The sequence below is a fragment of the Polypterus senegalus genome, chromosome 18, assembly GCF_016835505.1.
Source record: "Polypterus senegalus isolate Bchr_013 chromosome 18, ASM1683550v1, whole genome shotgun sequence".
NCBI lineage: Eukaryota > Metazoa > Chordata > Cladistia > Polypteriformes > Polypteridae > Polypterus > Polypterus senegalus.
Genome location: NC_053171.1, coordinates 13,664,996 through 13,684,042, shown reverse-complemented (window position 1 = coordinate 13,684,042; position 19,047 = coordinate 13,664,996). Strand labels below are relative to the sequence as shown.

At 45.1% G+C, this 19,047-nt stretch overlaps 1 protein-coding gene across 2 annotated transcripts in view; it reads left to right on the top strand.

Moving 5' to 3' along the window:
• znf628 (zinc finger protein 628) overlaps positions 1-12,372 on the top strand; it is a 37,576-nt gene extending 25,204 nt beyond the window's left edge. For both annotated transcript variants that reach the window (XM_039741026.1, XM_039741025.1), the window contains exon 3: positions 9,548-12,372. In XM_039741026.1, the coding sequence (XP_039596960.1) occupies positions 9,548-11,967 (2,420 nt within the window). In that variant the 3' untranslated portion in view covers positions 11,968-12,372. The remainder of the gene's footprint in view (positions 1-9,547) is intronic.
• Positions 12,373-19,047: the final 6,675 nt, after the last annotated feature.

Sequence of the window (19,047 nt, the reverse complement as noted above, 5' to 3'; positions counted from 1 at the left end):
AAAACGTTGCCACTATACACATGCAGAGCAAGTTAAAGAATTCAAAAGTATCAAAAATTAAAGAAAGTAAAGATCGAATTAGCACAAACAAACGGAAATTATTTTTTGGTGAAATAATGGAACAGCAAAAAGAGATCGAATATACGGACATAAGTGATATGTTAGAAGTACGTAGATATTGTAAGGCTTTAAAGTTTAAGTCAGAGAGTTGTAGATCTTCTAATTCGTGTTGCCTCCCAATGAAGAGGCGTATCTACGAGAATTAAAAGATTTGTTGTTTGGTGAAAGTGAAATCCACAAACACTACAGGCAAAATATCTGAGTCTACAATAAACTTTTCGCAATTGCATCATTCAAAGCTCAAAACGTAGATTTACACAATAATGGACCATATGCTATGAGAATCTGTGGTTCCGCAACAATTAAAGCAACTGCAAGTTTAATTTCGAAGAAACCACAATTCGGTCAGGTGTATATTTATGATCATGGAGAAGCGATGCAACATAGGATTGAAAGAGTATGTAACAATTCCCATGAAAATAACAATCTCTTTAAATTGTATATCTGGTAAACCAAACCCGAGGGTGGGTGAGCGAAGTGAGCAGGGGGCAGAGCCCCCCAGTAATAATAAGGACAAATCAGCAGTCTGAATGACGATGTCCTCCTCCTTACATTATCATTTTTCCATGTGGCTGCTCCTTAATGCCACCACCTCTTTTCTGCACTATCTTTGTCCAGTTCAGGGAAACGCTCCTTAAAAGCATCTGAAAAGTTGGAAAAAATATGAACTGGCATGAAATTTGACTCTTGTAGCGACACACACACATCATATGCTCATCCATCCATCCATCCATCCATCTGTTGTCTGCTGCTTAACCGTCTCTGGGTCGTGGAGGTAGCAGTCCAAGACATCCTTTTTCTTTGCCACCTTCTCCAGTTCCTCCTGGGGACAGTGAGGCATTCTCAGACCAGCCAAGAGTTTAATCTCTCTGGTGTGTCCAGGGTCTGCCCCGAGATCACCTCGACTCCTAAGGGAAGCGTTCAGGAGGCGTCCTAATCGAATGCCCAAACCACCTCAACTGGCTCCTTTCGATGCGGAGAAGCAGTGCCTCTATTCTGAGCTCCCCTCGAATGTCTGTTCTCCTCACCCCTAAGTTCAAGGCTGAGCCCAGATGCCCTGTGAAAGAAACTCATTTCTGCCACTTGTATCCGTGATCTACTTATAGCCCGTGAGTGTAGGGGAGGTGAGGACCGTAGATCGACTGGTAAATCGAGAGCTGTGCGTTTTGACTTCACACAAATATATATGTTAAAGTTTCCTAAATAAAAGCCTAAATAAAAGGCCATCTGGTGATCTTTTTAATCTCCTTTGATGGAATAATTAGGTAAATGAGGAGCCTAATTAAGCAGGTAGTTAATTTACACGTAGGAAGTCTTTATCAGGAAGTGAATGGTCTTATAATTTACGGTTTTGTACATTTCATTGCTTTGTAAGTTCCCTTACAGTTGAAGTCCAAAGTTTCCGTATACTTCTGGTGAATTCTTTGAAACTCACTCTATAACCCCACCACAGACTTTATACTAACAAACTATACATTTCTCATATCGTTTAATACATCGATTTTGTGCAGGGCAAAAAGTAATTTTTTCTGACAATGTTGACAGACCTCAGAGAATTTCACTTTTTATTGACTATTTCACAATTCCAGTGGCTCACAAGTTTACATAAACTTTGGTAGCATTGCCTTTTAAATTGTTTAACTTGACCCAAACGTTTTGGGCCGCCTTCCACAAGCTTCTTCCGATATGTTCCTGGAATTGTGGCCCATTCCTCCATACAGAACTGGTAGAACTGGGACAGGTTCGTAGGCCTCTTCGCTCACACAGGTTTATTCAGTTCAATCGGATCGAGGTCCGGGTGTTATGATGGCCACTCCAATACCTTGACCTTGTTGTCCTTAAGCCATTTTGACACACCTTTGGAGGTCTGCTTGGTGTCTTTGTCTATTTGGAAGACCCTTTTGTGACTCCGCTTCAACTTCCTTGCTGAGTTCTTGAGATGTTGCTGCAGTGTATCTTCATCATTTTCCTTCCTCATGAAGCCATCTATTTTGTGAAATGCATCAGTCCCTCCTGCAGCAAAGCACCCCCACAACATGATGCTCCAGACCCCCGTGCTTGATGGCTGGGATTGGTGTTCTTTGGTTTGCAACCACGATGGTCATTATGGCTAAACAGTTCAATCTTGGATTCATCAGACTAGAGGACATTTCTCCACAAAGTACGATCTTTATCCCCATGTGCCATTGCAAACTGCGGTCTGGCTTTTTTAATGGCGGCTTTTGAACAGTGGCTTCTTCCTTTTTGAGCAGCCTTTCAGTGTATGTTGATATCGGACTTGTTTTACTGTCGATGGAGTTACTTATCTGCCTGTTTCCTGCAGCATCTTCACAATGTCCTTTCCTGTTCTGGGATTGAGCTGCACTTTTCGCACCAAAATATGTTCTTCTCTAGGAAGACAGAATGCGTCTCCTTCCTAAGCGGTATGGCAGTCGTGTGGTCCTGTGGTATTTATACTTGCGTCTTATTGTTTGTACAGGTGAATGTGGAACCTTCAGAGGTTATTCCCAAGGTTGAACCAGATTTGTGGAGGTCCACCGTTGTTTTTGTCTGAGGTCTTGACTGATTTCTTTTGTATGTCAAGCAAAGAGGCAGTGAGTTTGATGGTAGGCCTTATCATCCATCTACATGTTGACTCCTCCAGTTAGGCTAATTGGATATCAGAAGCTAATTGTCTAATTGCCTAAAGGCTGGACATCATTTTCTGGAATTTTCCAAGCTGTTTAAAGGCACAGTTAACAAAGTGTATGGAAACTTGTGACCCACTGGAATTGTGATATAGTCAATAAAAAGTGAAATGCTATGAGGTCTGTGAACATTGTTGGAAAAAGTCACTTCTGCAAACAAATCTTACACAATATGCCAAATTTATAGTTTGTTAGTATGAAATCTGTGGAGGGTTTATAAAGTGAGTTTTAAAGAATTCACCCCAAGTATATGTAAACTGTAAACTGTTACATTGGTTTATTCTGTAAAAGGTGCTGCATAAAATAAAAATGAATTGGTAAAAATTGAAGGAAGAGTTACTTGGAGAGACCTGCAGCCAATCAGGCCCATTTATGGCCACACATCTCTAGCCTTAGTGCTTGAATAAAAGATCCTGTTAAGGCACCTATGATGAGATGGGAATTCCCCAATTACGCCTGCGGTGTTTCCTGGTCAATTTAAGTTTTAATATTTTATATTTAGAACTTCCTTCAGTTTGCCAGATCTTGGATTGTGTAGTCAGCCATGTTAGAGCAGGTCACTGATGTATGAGAGAGAAGTATCATAAAATGTTCTAATTCTAGTCAAACGAATTACTTTAAAGAGCCACAGTAGCCTTTCTAATGTAAAGAATGAAGGGATTACACTCTGGAACACAAAAATGAGCAGCAGTTGCATTACATGGAAAGTGGATTATAAAGTGGAAAGTAAAATATGGAGAAAAAAGAAGTATATTTATATGCAGACAACAATCCCTTTCACTTTTTGCACATTTCATTGTGTTGTAGATCTAATTTATAAGGGATAAATGTGCCATTTTTGCCATCTATCAGTTTGCCCTCAGTGATCCATAATGGCAAAGTGACAAACTTGTTTTCAGAAATGTTTTGCAAATGTATTAAAAATCAAAAATGGAAATCTCTTGTTCATATCAGTATTCAGACCCTGAGTTTTAGTGCTTTCTAGAAGCCCCTTTAGCAGCAATGATGCAAGTCATCTTGGTAAGTTTCTACAAGCTTTGCACACATGCATTGGAGCAGTTTGTCCCATTCTTCCTGCTGGCAGACCCTCTCCGGCTCCGTTAGATTGGGTGCGAGGCGTCACTAAACTGCCATCTTCAGGTGTCTCCACAGATGTTCTATGTGGTTTAGGTCTGGGCCACTCACGGACACTGAGAGACGTTTCCCAAAGTCACTCCGGCTTTGTCCTGGCGGTATGAAAGGTGATCCGTCCCATCAGTCTGACGTCAAGTCCACTCTTCTTCAAGGACCTCTCTATATCTGACTGCATTCATCCTTCCCTCAATTCTGAGGAGTCTTCCTGTTGCTGCAACCCATAGCACAACGCTTTCACCACCATACGTCACATACAGATGGCATTAGGCAGGTGATGAGCGGTCCCAGGATTTCACCAAGCGTAGCGCTTGGTGTGCTGCTCAGAGAGTTTAATTGTTATCTCATCAGACCAGAGAATGTTTCTTCTCCTGCTCTCAGAGTTCTTTAAGCTGCCATATGCATGTTGCTGAAGAATGACTCTGTCCGATCTGCAATAGTCCACAGCTGGTATTTTGAGGCCCTAGTATGTCTTTCTTCCTTTCTTTTTTTTATGCTGAACTTGCAGCACAATGTCTCCTCTTCACAGTACAAACTGACACTTGCTTTTCTTGACTGCTGTTAAGCTGTGTTTGAAGCTGTTGTGCTCTGAGCCCCCCATGATCACACAAGCTGGTGATCCTCAGTAATGTGTCTTCTGATTGGCTTTTGACTTTGGATCTGCCAGATCTCTTCCTATCAGTTTCTTTCAGTTTCCAAATGCCTTTGGATTGTGTAGGACACCACTGGAGTCGCTGTCACTTTGATTTTTTTCGGCATTTTCTCTAAATGAAGGGTCTGCACTTCTAATAGCGTTCTAATAACGCTTGGTCTCATTTCATTTGTGAAGTGCCGTATTCTGTGGTGTCATATTGTCCCAGTAGCACTCCAGAGATTGTATTAACAGTCTGTTCCAACTCTGCTTTAAGAGACATGGAGGGTTTCAAGTAATCAACACAAGTTGGGACACCTGTGCAAATTGTTTGCTTCAACTTGCATGGCTTCATTTACTTGCCTTGCTGCAGAACATCTGTAGGTTGTAGCCTATTAGTTGTTCCCTGAAGAAGACCCATGTGGAATATTATGACATTTCCTTTTTTTAATTTTTGCAAACTTAAATTTAAACCTCTGGCAGTTTACTACTTGCCTTTTCACCATTTTAGGTCATTCATTGCATTTCAGCTGATTCAATTTGAAGAAAAACTGAGGTGTTGTAAACTTTTGACTGGTAGTTTGTATAGTAACAGTCTAGTAACTATACAGTGATCCCTCGCTATATCGCGCTTCGACTTTCGCGGCTTCACTCCATCGCGGATTTTAAATGTAAGCATATCTAAATATATATCACGGATTTTTCGCTGGTTCGCGGATTTCTGGGGACATTGGGTCTTTTAATTTATGTTACATGCTTCCTCAGTTTGTTTGCCCAGTTGATTTCATACAAGGGACGCTATTGGCGGATGGCTTAAAAGCTACCCAATCAGAGTACGTATTACGTATTAACTAAAACTCCTCAATGATATATACGATCTGCTTCCCGCGCGGTGCTTGATTGTTTTCTTTTCTCTGTCTCTTTCTCACTCTCTTTCTGACATTTTCTGCGCCTGACGGAAGGGTTGTGAGCAGAGGGGCTGGTTTGCACACAGGCTGTTTGCCTAGAGGATACGGACGCTCCTCTAAAAAATGTCGCTTTATCGCGGTGCTTCAGCATACTTAAAAGCCCAAAAGCACGTATTGATTTTTTGATTGTTTGCTTTTCTTGGTCTCTCACCCTCTCTGACATTCTCTGCGCCTGACGGAGGGGCTGTTTGCAGGATGCGGACGCTCCTCTACAAAATGCTGCGATAAGCACGTATTGATTTTTTGATTGTTTGCTTTTCTCTCGCTCTCTCTCTCTGACATTCTCTGCTCCTGACGGCGCTCCTTTGAAGAGAAGATATGTTTGCATTTTTTTAATTGTGAGAAAGAACTGCCATCTCTGTCTTGTCATGGAGCACAGTTTAAACTTTTGACTAAAGGGTGTTATTTCATGTCTTGAGGTCTCTAATAATGTTAACAGTGTGGGAGAGTTTATAAGGGCTTAAAATATATAAAAATAACTACACAAACATATGGTTTCTACTTTGCGGATTTTCATCTATCACAGGGGGTTCTGGAACACAACCCCCGCGATCGAGGAGGGATTACTGTATGAGAATGAATATCATTAATGTAAATTGGAAAGGGTTAACGGTCAGCAGACAGACCCCCCAAAAGTGACTCCACTGATGATCTCACCGCATTCTTCTCAAGCCCATGTCCTTTGTTTCCAGCCAATAAACTAATGTGGAATTAGGGACACATGATGCAAGAGAACGCAATGGCACACTCCCTCTAGGCAAACATGGATGTGCCATAAGTGACAAATGCAGTAAAACATGAAGCCACATCCGCACATTTTTGTAACGTGATAGGCCACAGTCCTGCATTTCTGGAGCAAAGTGTAGGAGAGTGAGATTGTGTCTTGTGATGGACCGACACCCTCAGTTGCCTGCATAAGCATCAGCCCACTGCAGTCTTGTGCCTGAATAATTTGAGTTTCTAAATGAAATGCCATGCACCCCATACAGGATGTAGTGCCATTCAGCAGTGTTGCTGTTAATGGTTACCGTCAGTGAACTGATGAAGTCTTATTACAGTATAGAAGAGCAAGCTGGGTATGTTAGCAGTTGATACAGGGTTGGGTGGAAGGAAAGATTACACAGAATCAGTTAAAATTGTTACAGAGATATCTGGATCACAGACGGGCTTGGGCAGATTTGTGAAAGATGAAATTTAATGTGACATTAGGAAGAGAAAAGTTGAATAAACCATGGGAGGTCTGAAACTTGAAAGTACCCCTTATTAGAAGGACCTGGGAGCCGTAGTGGTCTGGTCACTGTGAACATCCAGACAGTTTAGATAAACGACTTGAGTCGTTGTCGTCTTTGCACAGTCCAGATGCGCCTGTGACTCCGTGTTCCTGCAGGAGCATCTAAGAAGACGCATGTTTGTCACGGATGCGAATTGCTGTAAAACAGTTTGCTATGCGGTCGTGCGTCGTTACCGAAAACTCGGTTTTTAAAGACTGCTTACTTCTTGGAGTTGGTGAGCGTGACTCCTTCCTGCGTGCGCCATAGGTGTCTTACTTGTCAGCGGCTTTGTGAATCCACGCCCCTTCCGCCGTGTTTTCCATGGGTGTCTTGCCTTAGTGAAATATATATATATATATATATATATATATATATATATATGATGTTGTATTTTGTACACCTGCCAGGTCCTTTGCCTTTCCGTTGACTTTAAGATGCCTTGTTCATACGCAACCCAATGAAAACATTCTAAATGTCATCTCTTCTAAAAGATTAGATCATCGGTATTACAGGTTAAGATCGATGTAAAAAGAGGTTTGGGGTGAAAATTTTGATATCCAGGGCCCCTCGAAATGAGTATCCGAAGGCTCAGCATTGAGTCTGCACTTTACGATGTTGTTGAGTTGGATATCGCTGTGGGTTGCTTGGCTGTGTTCCTGCATTAAACAAGTGAGCGCCCTCTGTTGTGTTTGACTGTTATACACAAATTCTTTGGGATCAAAAACCTCTAAAAACCACCTTTAGAAGTTGGAAGAAAAATGTATTTAGAGAGATGGTGTATACGAGGGGGGACCCAAAAATAATGTATTTATTTATTTTTTTTAAAAAATCGTATATTTCACAGAACATTTCCAGAATTGAATTGCCCTCAAAATACTCTCCCTGAGACGCAATACACTTGTCCCACTGCTTTTTCCATTGTTCAAAACTGTTCTGAAACTCTTGAAAAGTGATAGCCTTCAGTTCCTCCTTCGTTTGCTTCTTGACCTCCTCTACATCCTGAAAAAGCTTTCCTTTTAGGTCCCTCTTCATTCTTGGAAAAAAGAAATAGATCACAGGGTGCAAGTTCCAGGGAGTAGAGGTGGGCTGGGAAACTGTTGTCATCCCGTTGTTCCCCTCGTACATTTTTGAAATTTCGCAAATCATAAGCCTTTTTAAGGCCTTTGTGATCTCCATTATGAGATCAAACATTTTTCTCGGCTATCGCCACAAACATCATGGTGTAAGTAATGCATAAAAAACACATTTTTGGGTGGATTGTTACCTTTAATGTAAGCAATTATTGCGTACCCTTTAAGAGCCTCCGTTGAGTGCCTAGTGTAAAATGGTTTTGTTGGCTAACAAAAGAAAAAAAAAAATAAAATCTGAGTGTTAAGTTTCTACTGTGTACCACCCAGTAGGGCTCGCCAGCACCGACCAATTAAATATTTCGATGCCAGGGTAGACAATCTTATGTAGACTACTGGTCAAACCTCAATTTTTATGGAAATGCATGCAGTTTAATGTCTTAATGTTTCCTGAAATCTGGGAATAGAACAAATGAACAATGGTGACTAAGAAAAATATGTTGGGGAATCATTAAGCGTACAAAATTGTATTCACATTTTTGATTCATCAAAGTAGCCACGTTTTGCTGCTATAACAGCCAAACTGTGGTAGCCCTTTTGATTCAGAATGCTAGTTGCTCTGTGCAAGTCACCAGCTCTGCCTCCATCCAAAGAACCCCAGACCATCATCAGCCTTAGACCACCTCGACAGCCTACAAACACCCTGCATTATGAACTGAAGATGTCAAATTTTGATTTATCGGTGCATAAGACTTTTTGCCAGTCTGCAGTAGTCCACAGCTGCTATTTCAAAGTCCTGCTTTGTCCTTTAAGGAATGGCTTTCTTCCTGCCTCTCGCCCTGTCAAACCTGCAGCACAAAGTCTCCTCCTCACAGTAGAAACCAAGACTTCCTTTTTCTCGACCTGCACTGTTTAGCTGTACTTGAAGCTGTTGTCCTGTGAGGCCCCTGTGATCACGCAAGCTGGTGACCCTCAGAAACGTGTCTTCTGATTGGCTTGTGACTTTGGCTCTACCAGATCTCTTCCTATCAGTTGTTTTTTTTTTCCAGTTTCCAATTGCCTTTGGATTGTGTAGGACACCACTGGACTCACGGACACTTTGATTTATTTATTTTTTTATTTTTTCGAAATGACAGGCCTACACTTCTAAGGTTAATAACACTCGGGTCTCATTTCATTTGTTAATTGCAGTTTTATACAGTGTCATATTGTCCCAGTAAGCACTTCAGAGGGTGTCGTAACACAGTTTGTTCCAACTCTCCTTTAGGACACACAGAGGGGTTTTCAAGTAATCAACACAAGTTGGGACCCCTGTGCAAATTGTTTGCTTCAACTTGCAAGGCTCATATTTACTTGAATTGCTGCAGAACATCTGTAGGTTTTAACGTATTAGTTGTTCCCTGAAGAAGGCCCACTCATAATAATCTAAAATTTCCATTTTTCCAGTTTTTGCTAACCTAAACTTTTAAATTTAAACCTCTGGCAGTTTACTGCTTACCTTTTCACCATTTGAGGTCATTCATTGCATGTCAACTGATTAAATGTGTAGGCAAACTGGAAGAACGGAGGTGTTCACTAACTTTTGGCAGGTAGCGTAAAAAGGCAAAATGGCTGGTTTACACTAATGTCTCCAAGGTAGTGATTCTCTTTCTTTCTTCTCAATACTCCGCAGGTTCCTGCAGCGACCGACCCTATAGATGCTCAGAGTGTGGCAAATCTTTTAAGGGATCCTCTGGCCTACGCTACCACGTGAGGGATCATACCGGGGAACGACCATACAGCTGCTCAGAGTGTGGAAAAGCCTTCAAACGTTCATCATTACTTGCCATCCACCAGAGAGTGCACACAGGAGTCCGAGCCTTCAAATGCCCACACTGCCAGCTGACCTTCAAGTGGAGTTCCCACTTCCAATACCATCTGCGGCTACACTCGGGCGAACGGCCGTACGTCTGCAGTGTTTGCGGCAAGTCCTTCAAGAACACGTCCTGCCTGCGGCGTCACTCGCAGCTTCACACTGGTTTGCGTCCTTACGGCTGCACCATCTGCGGCAAGACCTTCACCCAGACTTCTAACCTGCAGCAACACCAGCGGATACATTCAGGTGAACGGCCATACCATTGCAAGGTCTGCGGCAAGACCTTCACACACTCCTCGAACTTGCAGCTCCACCAGCGCACGCACTCTACAGACCGGGGTTTCAAGTGTAACGTTTGTGGGAAAGGATTTGTTATGGCATCCTACCTTCAGCGCCACCTGCGCACCCACCAGGGCGACCAGACCACCACAGGGGCAAACGACAACACGGTGGCTTCTGCTACTACCACTAATCTAGTGCTGAGCCCCACACCAATGAACTCCTCGACCAATCTGGTGTTAAACACGTTGCCAGCAGGACCCCTTGGTGGCGGTTCTCTGCTTATCAATACAGGGGCTGTGGCTGGAGGGATGACCAGCTCCTTTGTGGTGACCCAGACTCCAGCGCCTCCTTCAAGTGGTGTGATAAACCTAAATCTGGAAGTGGCACAGCCAGCCCCTCCAAGCAATGCCCCACAGACGTATTTCCTCATCCAGACGGCCACAGGACTGCAGTTGGTACCTGTCCCACCGCCGCCTCCCCCACCTCCTCCTCCACCACCACCTCAGAAGTTCCTGCTTTTGCAGTGCTCTCCTACAACCCCTGGGGGGCCTACCAAGCTACTGCTTGTTCCAAATGCGTCCATTGGTACCCCAACCCAACAAGGAATAATCCAACAACCAGTGCTGCAAACTCTTCCACAGATAGCCGCCCCAGTCACCAGCAGCAGCAGGAAGCCCCTACGGGCCTTAACAGTACGAAAACGAAAGAGGCTGCCTAAAAAGGCCAGTGCTGTGACATCCCAGGTGGTCACTAGTGGGGGAGTCCAGATGAACCAGATCTCTGAAGCCCACATCTCCCCAGTCTGCGAAACAAACAACAAGCTAGCAGAAAATGCTGGCCTGCAGATTCCAGAGAATGAGGTAACGGTGGCTGAAGCCATCAACAGCAATGGCCTTGAAGGTCAGATAATCTTAACGGGTGAACATATGGGGGAAACAGGCCAGGGGGACGTCCCATTAGATCCCGAAAAAATTTCTCTGATGGTGGACTCCACGCAAGTCACTGGGGACCCTCAAAGCCCGCTAATGCAGCCGCTGGCAGAGAATGGTCCAGAAGGGGAGCAGATTACCCACCCACAAGAAGAGCATGATGACTCTGGGCTGGGCACAAGCCTCTCTATGGACATTCCAATGCATAGCCTTGCAGAGAGTCCACCTATTGGCTCTGATAATGCTGTAAGTGACCCTTGCCAAACAAAAGATTCTGTGGACCACATTGACCAGACTGCCTTGGAACCGACTATTGAGGAGCCTTCCGCCCACCCTGAGAGCTCCCACGATCCCAGCTTAGAAAGCCTCATTGTACTCCATGATGTCCCTGAGCTGGCTGGGCTGACTGAGACGGAGCAAGGCATCGTCCTTGTTCAACACGACGTGGAGCTTCATCATGATGGAAGTCCCACCACAGAGATCATGAGCGTCTCGGAAGAGGCTCCACATGAGGTTTATGGAGTGGAGCAGCAGCAAGTGGAGGGTGAGGTGCAGGGCCTCCATATCGAAACGGTGGAAACTGACTCTGGCATCCAAAATGTGCTGATCCTGCGCAGCGCGGATGGAGCCCAAACTCGAGTGTGTGTGGAAGAAGTTCAGGCCATTGAGGATGGCACCTCGGGGGAGGTCTCTGTAGGCCCCAGGGCTGGTTTTGCGTCCACCACCCAGCCCAAACTACTAATCATCCGCAGTGCCCAGGGGGAACCACATACCCTTCAGCTGCTTGGCGCGGATGCTGGCGCAGATGCTGCCGGCCTCCTCCTGCAGAGCTTTGAGGCTCATACGACAGAACACTCCCATGTTGGCAACACCAATTCAGCAAAGGAAGGCAGTATACTGGCATCTGCTTTGAACATGCCAGATTCTGTCGATGCCACTGGAAGCTCACAAGCTGACACAGCTCATTCAGTTAAGACTGCAAGCCCTTCTGGCACCCCCAACGCCCCACTTGTCCAGACGTTTTAAGGCGGTGGTTGGCCACCTGATGCAGTGCACCCTTGCTCTGTTGAAACTGCTGCTTCCTAAATTTACTCTGTTGCATCTACGGTTTTGATAACGCCAGCCTGCGGGTAGGGCTGGTAATGCATGGGCATCTGCACACTGCCCACTTGGGACAGGAGGTCGGCTAAAATGAAGGATCCTTTATGTGGTGCAACGTTGCCGAGATCTGGTTGGGGTTGGTGGGGGTTTTATTGAGCGGGCAATAGTGCCTACTGCAAAGCAACTGTTCCATCCACTGCTGGGTACTAAGGGACCCTAAACGGAGACAATTCAGGTTAAAGATGGCAGAGAAAATGACACCGCCAAGCAAAGACTGAATGAAAATGTCAAAAAGTTGCATCAATAAAGTCGACTGATGGTGTCTGTGAAGGCAGGTGTTATCATATATGACTTCATAGTTGGGCATAATGTTTAGGGTCACAAGGTTATGTAACATGAATCTGACAACTAGTGAGGGTGTAGACCCGTCAGGGTCCTGGGATTTCTGGGTAATAAGAGGTGTTTGGGCTCCATGTCTACTGTGAGTGAGTGGACACAGAAAGGTGCTGAGCAGAATCGGTGGGCAGTGATGGAGTCAGGAAGGGGTGGGAGTGATGGGAGTGGACCTTCTAACAGGCACGTCTGGGGTTCGGCAGGGTTACCCAGTAAAAGCGAGGAAACCGTGAGCGGAGTTTTCTGTTTTGGTGGGTGTGAGCAGACACATTAGGTTATTGGGTAGTCAGCCCGTTATTGAGCATCAAAAATGGACACCTCTAGGTGCGAAGTGTTTTGGCCATCCATCCATTTCATAAGCTGCAATTGAAAAGTGTGTTCTTTTACTTTTGTGCTAAATATCAGTCACAGCGGTGGCTTTCCCTCAGTCTCTGTCCCCTCTAAGAGCTGTTGGCCCACTTACCAGAGGTAGCACTTTGTTTAAGGGGCCCTCCTTTGGACACTCGGGTGACCTCACATTTTCCCTGTAAGCACACACAGTCTGGGGGCTCCTGGGACCACTTTTAACACAAATGACTGTTGTGTTAATAATGAGGGCACCTGTCGCAGTACCCAAGACGACGGAGGAATGACAGACGAGAGCCGATATATCTGACATTTGACAAAGGAGAGGAGGCCCTACACTCCATCAAGCTCATCTGTTTAGCTAAGCTGTCCCAACATCACATCCAGAGCCATCTTAAAAATTCTCAAAGTTTCTGCTTTCAACTCCATGTCTTGGTGGTTTGTTCTAAATTCCCACAACTCTTTTGAGGAGAGAAAGTGCTTCCTGGCTTCAGTCCCCGTTAATTTCTACTGATGGCCTGGAGTACGTAATTCATCATAGGGCATTTGATCAGATAGCAGGTCAGCCTTAAATCACCGTCGCACCCCTTCCTACAATACTGATAGATTTAAATAATATAATTAAAATAACGAAACCACCCAGAGAGCAACAGACAAAGCGGAGAACAAATATTGTGTTAGAGCGATTAAATAAAAAGACACAAACGTAAACGGGGGCAATCTAATCTGTAGCGCCGACCAACACATACAGTCCACAAATAACACGAAAAGAAAAACTCTTCGAGCAGAGGCAACACCCAAAGTCCACGCAGTTCGTCCTTTTTCCTCTTCCTCTTTGTTGCGGAGTCTCCCAAAACGCGCTATCCCTGAAAAATCAAGCTCACCCAATCTAAACCCACTTGACCGTCCCGTCCGCTTCTATCCTAGAGCGTGTCGGCCGATGAAGTCTGCGAGGTGGCCACCTACAGATTGGAAATGGCGTTGACGTGTAAGTGAGGTGACCTCCTGTCTGGCCGCGGAGAGACCGTGTTTGTATTCTCCACCACCAAGGTTGTGCTCAGTCTCGTCCTCCTTCTCCTGCCTTTTCGTGTGATTTTTTTTTTTTTCAACTGTAAATTAGCGTCCATTTACCTCGGCAGTCTCCCGGAAATTACTGCAACAGACTGTACCTCACTAAGGTCCTCCTTATGGCCGTCTGTCCAATGTGCCTGTTTTACTATAGGGGTTTGGGCGATGACACAGAGACACAAAAGACAAATCAGGAAATGCGCCATGTGGCCGCAATACACACCCTTAACTCTTTGAGGGTTGAATTTTCTTTCTAAAAAACAATTTCTGAAAAGCAATGGTTTCACACAGAAATCAACATGTAACGTCTGTGGCTGCCAGTTTACCAAGAATGTGCGTCAGACTTGCTGCCAGGCTGTCTTCGTGTGGCTGGGGCAGCAGCAGCGGTTACTGTCAGTTTATTGCAGTCTGGTTTCTACCTATCATCATTGTTAAGTGGCAGTCCTCACTGGCGAACATTGCCGTAGGCATGTCAGCTACATGAACCTGTTCAGCACCACGAATAGCTGGGGGCCAATCAGCTGGAGCTGGAACCCCACATTGGTTTTCGATCACTCGTATCAAAATCGGAGTCCGACAAGTCATAGTCCAGTTCAGACATAATAGGCAAAATATTGCTTTGCGCATTCGCTTTGATCTCCTGCCAGATATCGGTGCCATTTTTGCCATTGTTTGCTTCTTGCTACTCACGCCAAGTGCAGGAAATCTCGGTCAGACCAGTGAAGCTAACTTTCCTTCTAGCAGCAAGAGTCCAGCTAAAACCTAACGGTTGGTTTTGTCCCAGTTTACAGTTGATCACCATCATCAACGCCTCCTTTTGACAAAAGTCGACATCAGCCCTAAAAGAGTTAAAGCTGGAGGAATTTGGCTGGACTTGCTTTATCGATGCCTTTGTGAATTTTGAAGACCTGAATTCGCTCTCCACGCAGCCTCCCTCTGCTCGAGACTAAACAGGTCCTTCACAGTAGGCCATGTCCTTCAGGCCTGGGTTCACTTGGTTGTTCTCCTCAGCACAGCTTCAATGGCTGCTTTGTCTTTTGGAGCGTGGTCGCCACGCGGTCTCACTAGTGCATTATACAGTCAAACTGTGATCTTCTTACATTTGAGCGGTAGAGTTAGGTGTTACAATTCTTGCAAATTCTAGTTTTGCACTTAAATCAACAAGAGTGGTTAAATATTTAAGGATATTTCCCTGATCGATGGGTTATAAGCCTGGGGAGAGATGAACTGTAGGTGGCACTGGTCCTTCTTTCACTCTCCTCTTCATAGATCTTCTCTTTCTGGCTCTTACCTTCTGAAAGTCACTTCTGTCTGGCTGGCTGCTGCCATCCAAATACTTAGTGAAATAGACGTCTGCTCTTACCGCTTAAAGTATACCAAAGTACAGTGAATGAAAATGTTTGGACGCTGCTGGCCCAGTTACATATTTTGTTGACTAAAACTTCAAACGAGGTGAAGCCACCGCATGTTCAGGTCCGGCCGGTACTTGGATGGGAGACCAACTAGGAAAAGCTTGGGTTGCTACTGGAAGAAGTGTTGGTGAGGCCAGCACGGGGCGCTTACCCTGTGCTCTGAATGTGGATGCCAATGCCCCAGTGCAGTGACGAGGACACCGTGCTGTTAAAATGGCACCATCCTTAAGATCCTGACCCTCTGTGGTCATTAAAGATCCCCGGGCGTCCTTTGTGAAGAGTGGAGTGTATCCCATCCCGATGTCCCTGGTCATTCTGGCCCCCCTAATCACCACCCCTCTCTCTCACCAGTTCACCACCTGACAGCTCATGTGTGGTGAGCCCACTGGCACAATAATAGCTGCTGTCTGTTTATCTGGGTGGGCGCTACACATTAGTGGTGGTTGAAGGGGCTCCCTACTTGCCGATGCACTCTTGAGTTTTGAGAACTTCGCTATATAATTGTAAAGAATTATTATTATTAAAAATTGATCCGTGCTATCATGTTGTTGACCCCAAATTCTGACCTACCATCTGAATGTTGCAGCAGAAATCGAGACTCCTCTGACCTCATTCATCTTCTGTTGTCCAATGTTGGTGAGCCCGTGTGAATTGTAGCCTCTGTTCTTAGCTGACAGGAGTGTCACCCGGTGGGGTCTCCTGCTGCTGTAGCCCACCTGCTTCAAGGTTGTGTGTTCAGAGATGCTCTTCTGCATACCTCACCTGTAACGAGTGTTTATTTGAGTTACTGTTGTCTTTCTATGAACTGAAACCAGTCTGGTATTCTCTGATTTGTGGCATTAACAGGGCATTTCCACACACAGGTGTGCCACTCACTGATATTTTCCCTTTTTCAGACCATTCTCTGTAAACCCCTAAAGATGGCTGTGCGTGAAAATCCCAGTAGATCAGCAGTTTCTGAAAATCCTTAGACAAGCCCGTCTGGCACCAACAGCCATTCCACCCACAAAGTCACTTCAGTCCCCTTTCTTCTCCATTCTGATGCTCAGTTTGAACTTCAACAGGTCGTCTTGATGAGGCCTACAGGCCGACATGCATTGAGTTGCTGCATTGTGACTGGCTGATTAGAGGTTTGTGTTAGCAGGCAGTTGAGCAGGTGTACCTAATAAAGTGGCCGGTCAGCCATACGTCGGAATTCCACAATCATCACGACGTAGCAGAATAAGAACGGACAAACTGGGGGCTTGAGTGTCCTATAAAGTGAAGGTGAGTGGCCATAATGGGGTTTCTGACTAGTGATCAGAACAGAAGCCCCCCCCCTCTATTAGCTCAGTCGTGAAAAAGTAAGAAATGGAAGTTGTTGACATTTTCAACATATCTGAGCAGGTTAACAGTTGATCTTCATACCAACAGAGCCTGCAGGTAAAGGTGACATACTTGAATAAAACCACAAGGGTAACTGGGCTTTCAATCATTTATTCAAGAAGAATATCAATTGATGTAATGGACTAGTGAGGACAAAGGAAGTCCACCTTTGGTCGCAGAATTGTGGTGTTGCCCCCTGGACTGGCACCCTGGCCAGGGTTTGTTCCTGCCTTGTGCCCTGGTGCTAGGTGGGATATGCTCCGGTACCCCCTGACCCCCCTGTGCCCCCGTCCAGGACTTAAGCGGGTTAGAGAATGACATGTCATGCCTTCTCAGAGGCGTTTGGTAGAGCTGCACACCGGACTTTGAGGTCGACTCTGTGACATTTCTGACTGCTCCTCCATGCAGCATCCCTCCACTTCCAACATGTTTGTGAGTTTTCTTCCACGTCCTGCCCATTTCTAATCCCACCATGACATTTCAGTTGAAATTCAGATCCAAGGTTTGGCTAGGCCTTCTTCTTTGTCAGGCCCTTCTTGGTGGATTTTCTCTTGTAGGTCGTTATCAATGTTGAAAGGTCCATTTGTGGTTCAACACCAACTTTCAGACCGATGTCCTCTCCTTCTCCTTAAGCACACTTTGGTGGGATGCAGAGTTCATTGTTGGCTTGATGACTGCAAGCTGCCCAGGCTCTGAGGTAGCCCATGAACCCCAAACCAGAACACGCTTCACAGTTGCTATGAGGTTCTTCTCCCGAAATGCTGCCTTTGGTTTCCACCAAACATGTCAGCTGTTACTGTGGGCAACCAACTCTGTTTTTGGTTCATCTGGCCAGAGCTCTTTGGTCCAGAAGGCCTGGGCTTTGCCGTGATGTTCAATGGCAGATTGTCATCTTGCTCTGATGTTCTTTTTGAATAAAAAAGCTCTTTTCCTGACACACCTCACATGATGCTCAAATTTGTCGTTCTTATTGTAGATGCTTGCACTTTTACAAGAGTTAGCTGCAGATCCCACAATGAGATTTTCATCTTTTTTGGACACTTCTTTTAGCACCAAATGGTCAGCTTTTGAGCTGAATTTTCTGGACCACCCAGTCCCAGAAGTCATTGGAAATTTTCGGTACTTGCAGATGACTTTCCTTACAGTAGAATGATTCATTTCAAATAATTTGGTGATCTTTAGCGAGACTCCTAGCACATCCACAACCTTCTCTCTGGTGGCCTTAGGGAGGTCTTTTGGTCTTGGTGTGATGACACTACACGTGCCAATGGCAACGAGAATACTGGACCCTCGATATCAGTGGTTTAAATAAGACAAACAAGGGTCCACCACCTCCAAATCCTGGAGCACCTCATTCAAATTTGATGGATTTGTGATAATTGGAGGGGTGCAATGACTTTTTCCCATGTGACAAATGTGCATTTTTGTTTGTTTAGGTCCTGAGAATAAAAATGCTGTGTCAATTTGATGTGTCTCATTTGTTCAAGTAGATCACCTTTCTCTGTGGGCACTGTTGGCATGAAGATCTAATGATTGGCTGTTCAAATATGTTGAAGATGTCAACCATTTCCATGGGGTGCACTCACTTTTTCACACGGCTAGTTTTAGATCAGAATGAGTTCGGCGGAGGCATTTGGGATGCTTGCTTTGCCCGCCAGTGAGTGAGGGTGCCTGGGGCACTGTGTCGGTACGAGGTATTCTGGCCACTGATGCTACTTTGGAGAAGATGTGCTGCAGGCTTTGAGAAGAGCACCATGAAATGAAAAACTGAACTGAGTGGTCCTGGACCCCATTTCATTGTCTTATTGACCAGTCTACCAAATACTGGTGATAAACAACCCCAAAATGTGGCAGAGCCCAAGGGGCTTGGCATTAAGCAAATAATATGAGAAAGTAGTGGACATAACCAGCAGCCAAAGCTCTGACCATCCATTGCTAATTGAATCCATTCTAATTCATTCTAATTTATTCTAATTCATTCAAATTCATTGCTAAATGAAGCACACCTCCACAAAGATTGTGAAGGGGAATAGGTGAAGAAGGAAAATGAATGGCATGGCAGAGTGGCACAGCACTTTGACAATGACTGATGGTCCTGCCACAGCAGGTCTTGAGGTTTCATGTTCTCCCCTGTGCCTTTGTGGATTTTCCCACCCACATCCCAAAGACATGTCGTGATAACCCTAAACTGGAGCGTTGTGAGTGCCGGTGCCCTTTTATGCACTGGTACCCCACCCAAAGTTGGTTCTTGCCTTCTAACCAATGCTGCCCGACCACGCTCTGGCTCCCTGTGCCCCTGACTTGGGTTCAGTAACGGCTGGATGAACGAATCTGACAGCAGCGAATGTTCTGAGCAGAAGAGAGTGTGAGAGGATAAATCAAGTGAGGACACAGCTGAGCACCATGCAGAGTGAGCCAAGTG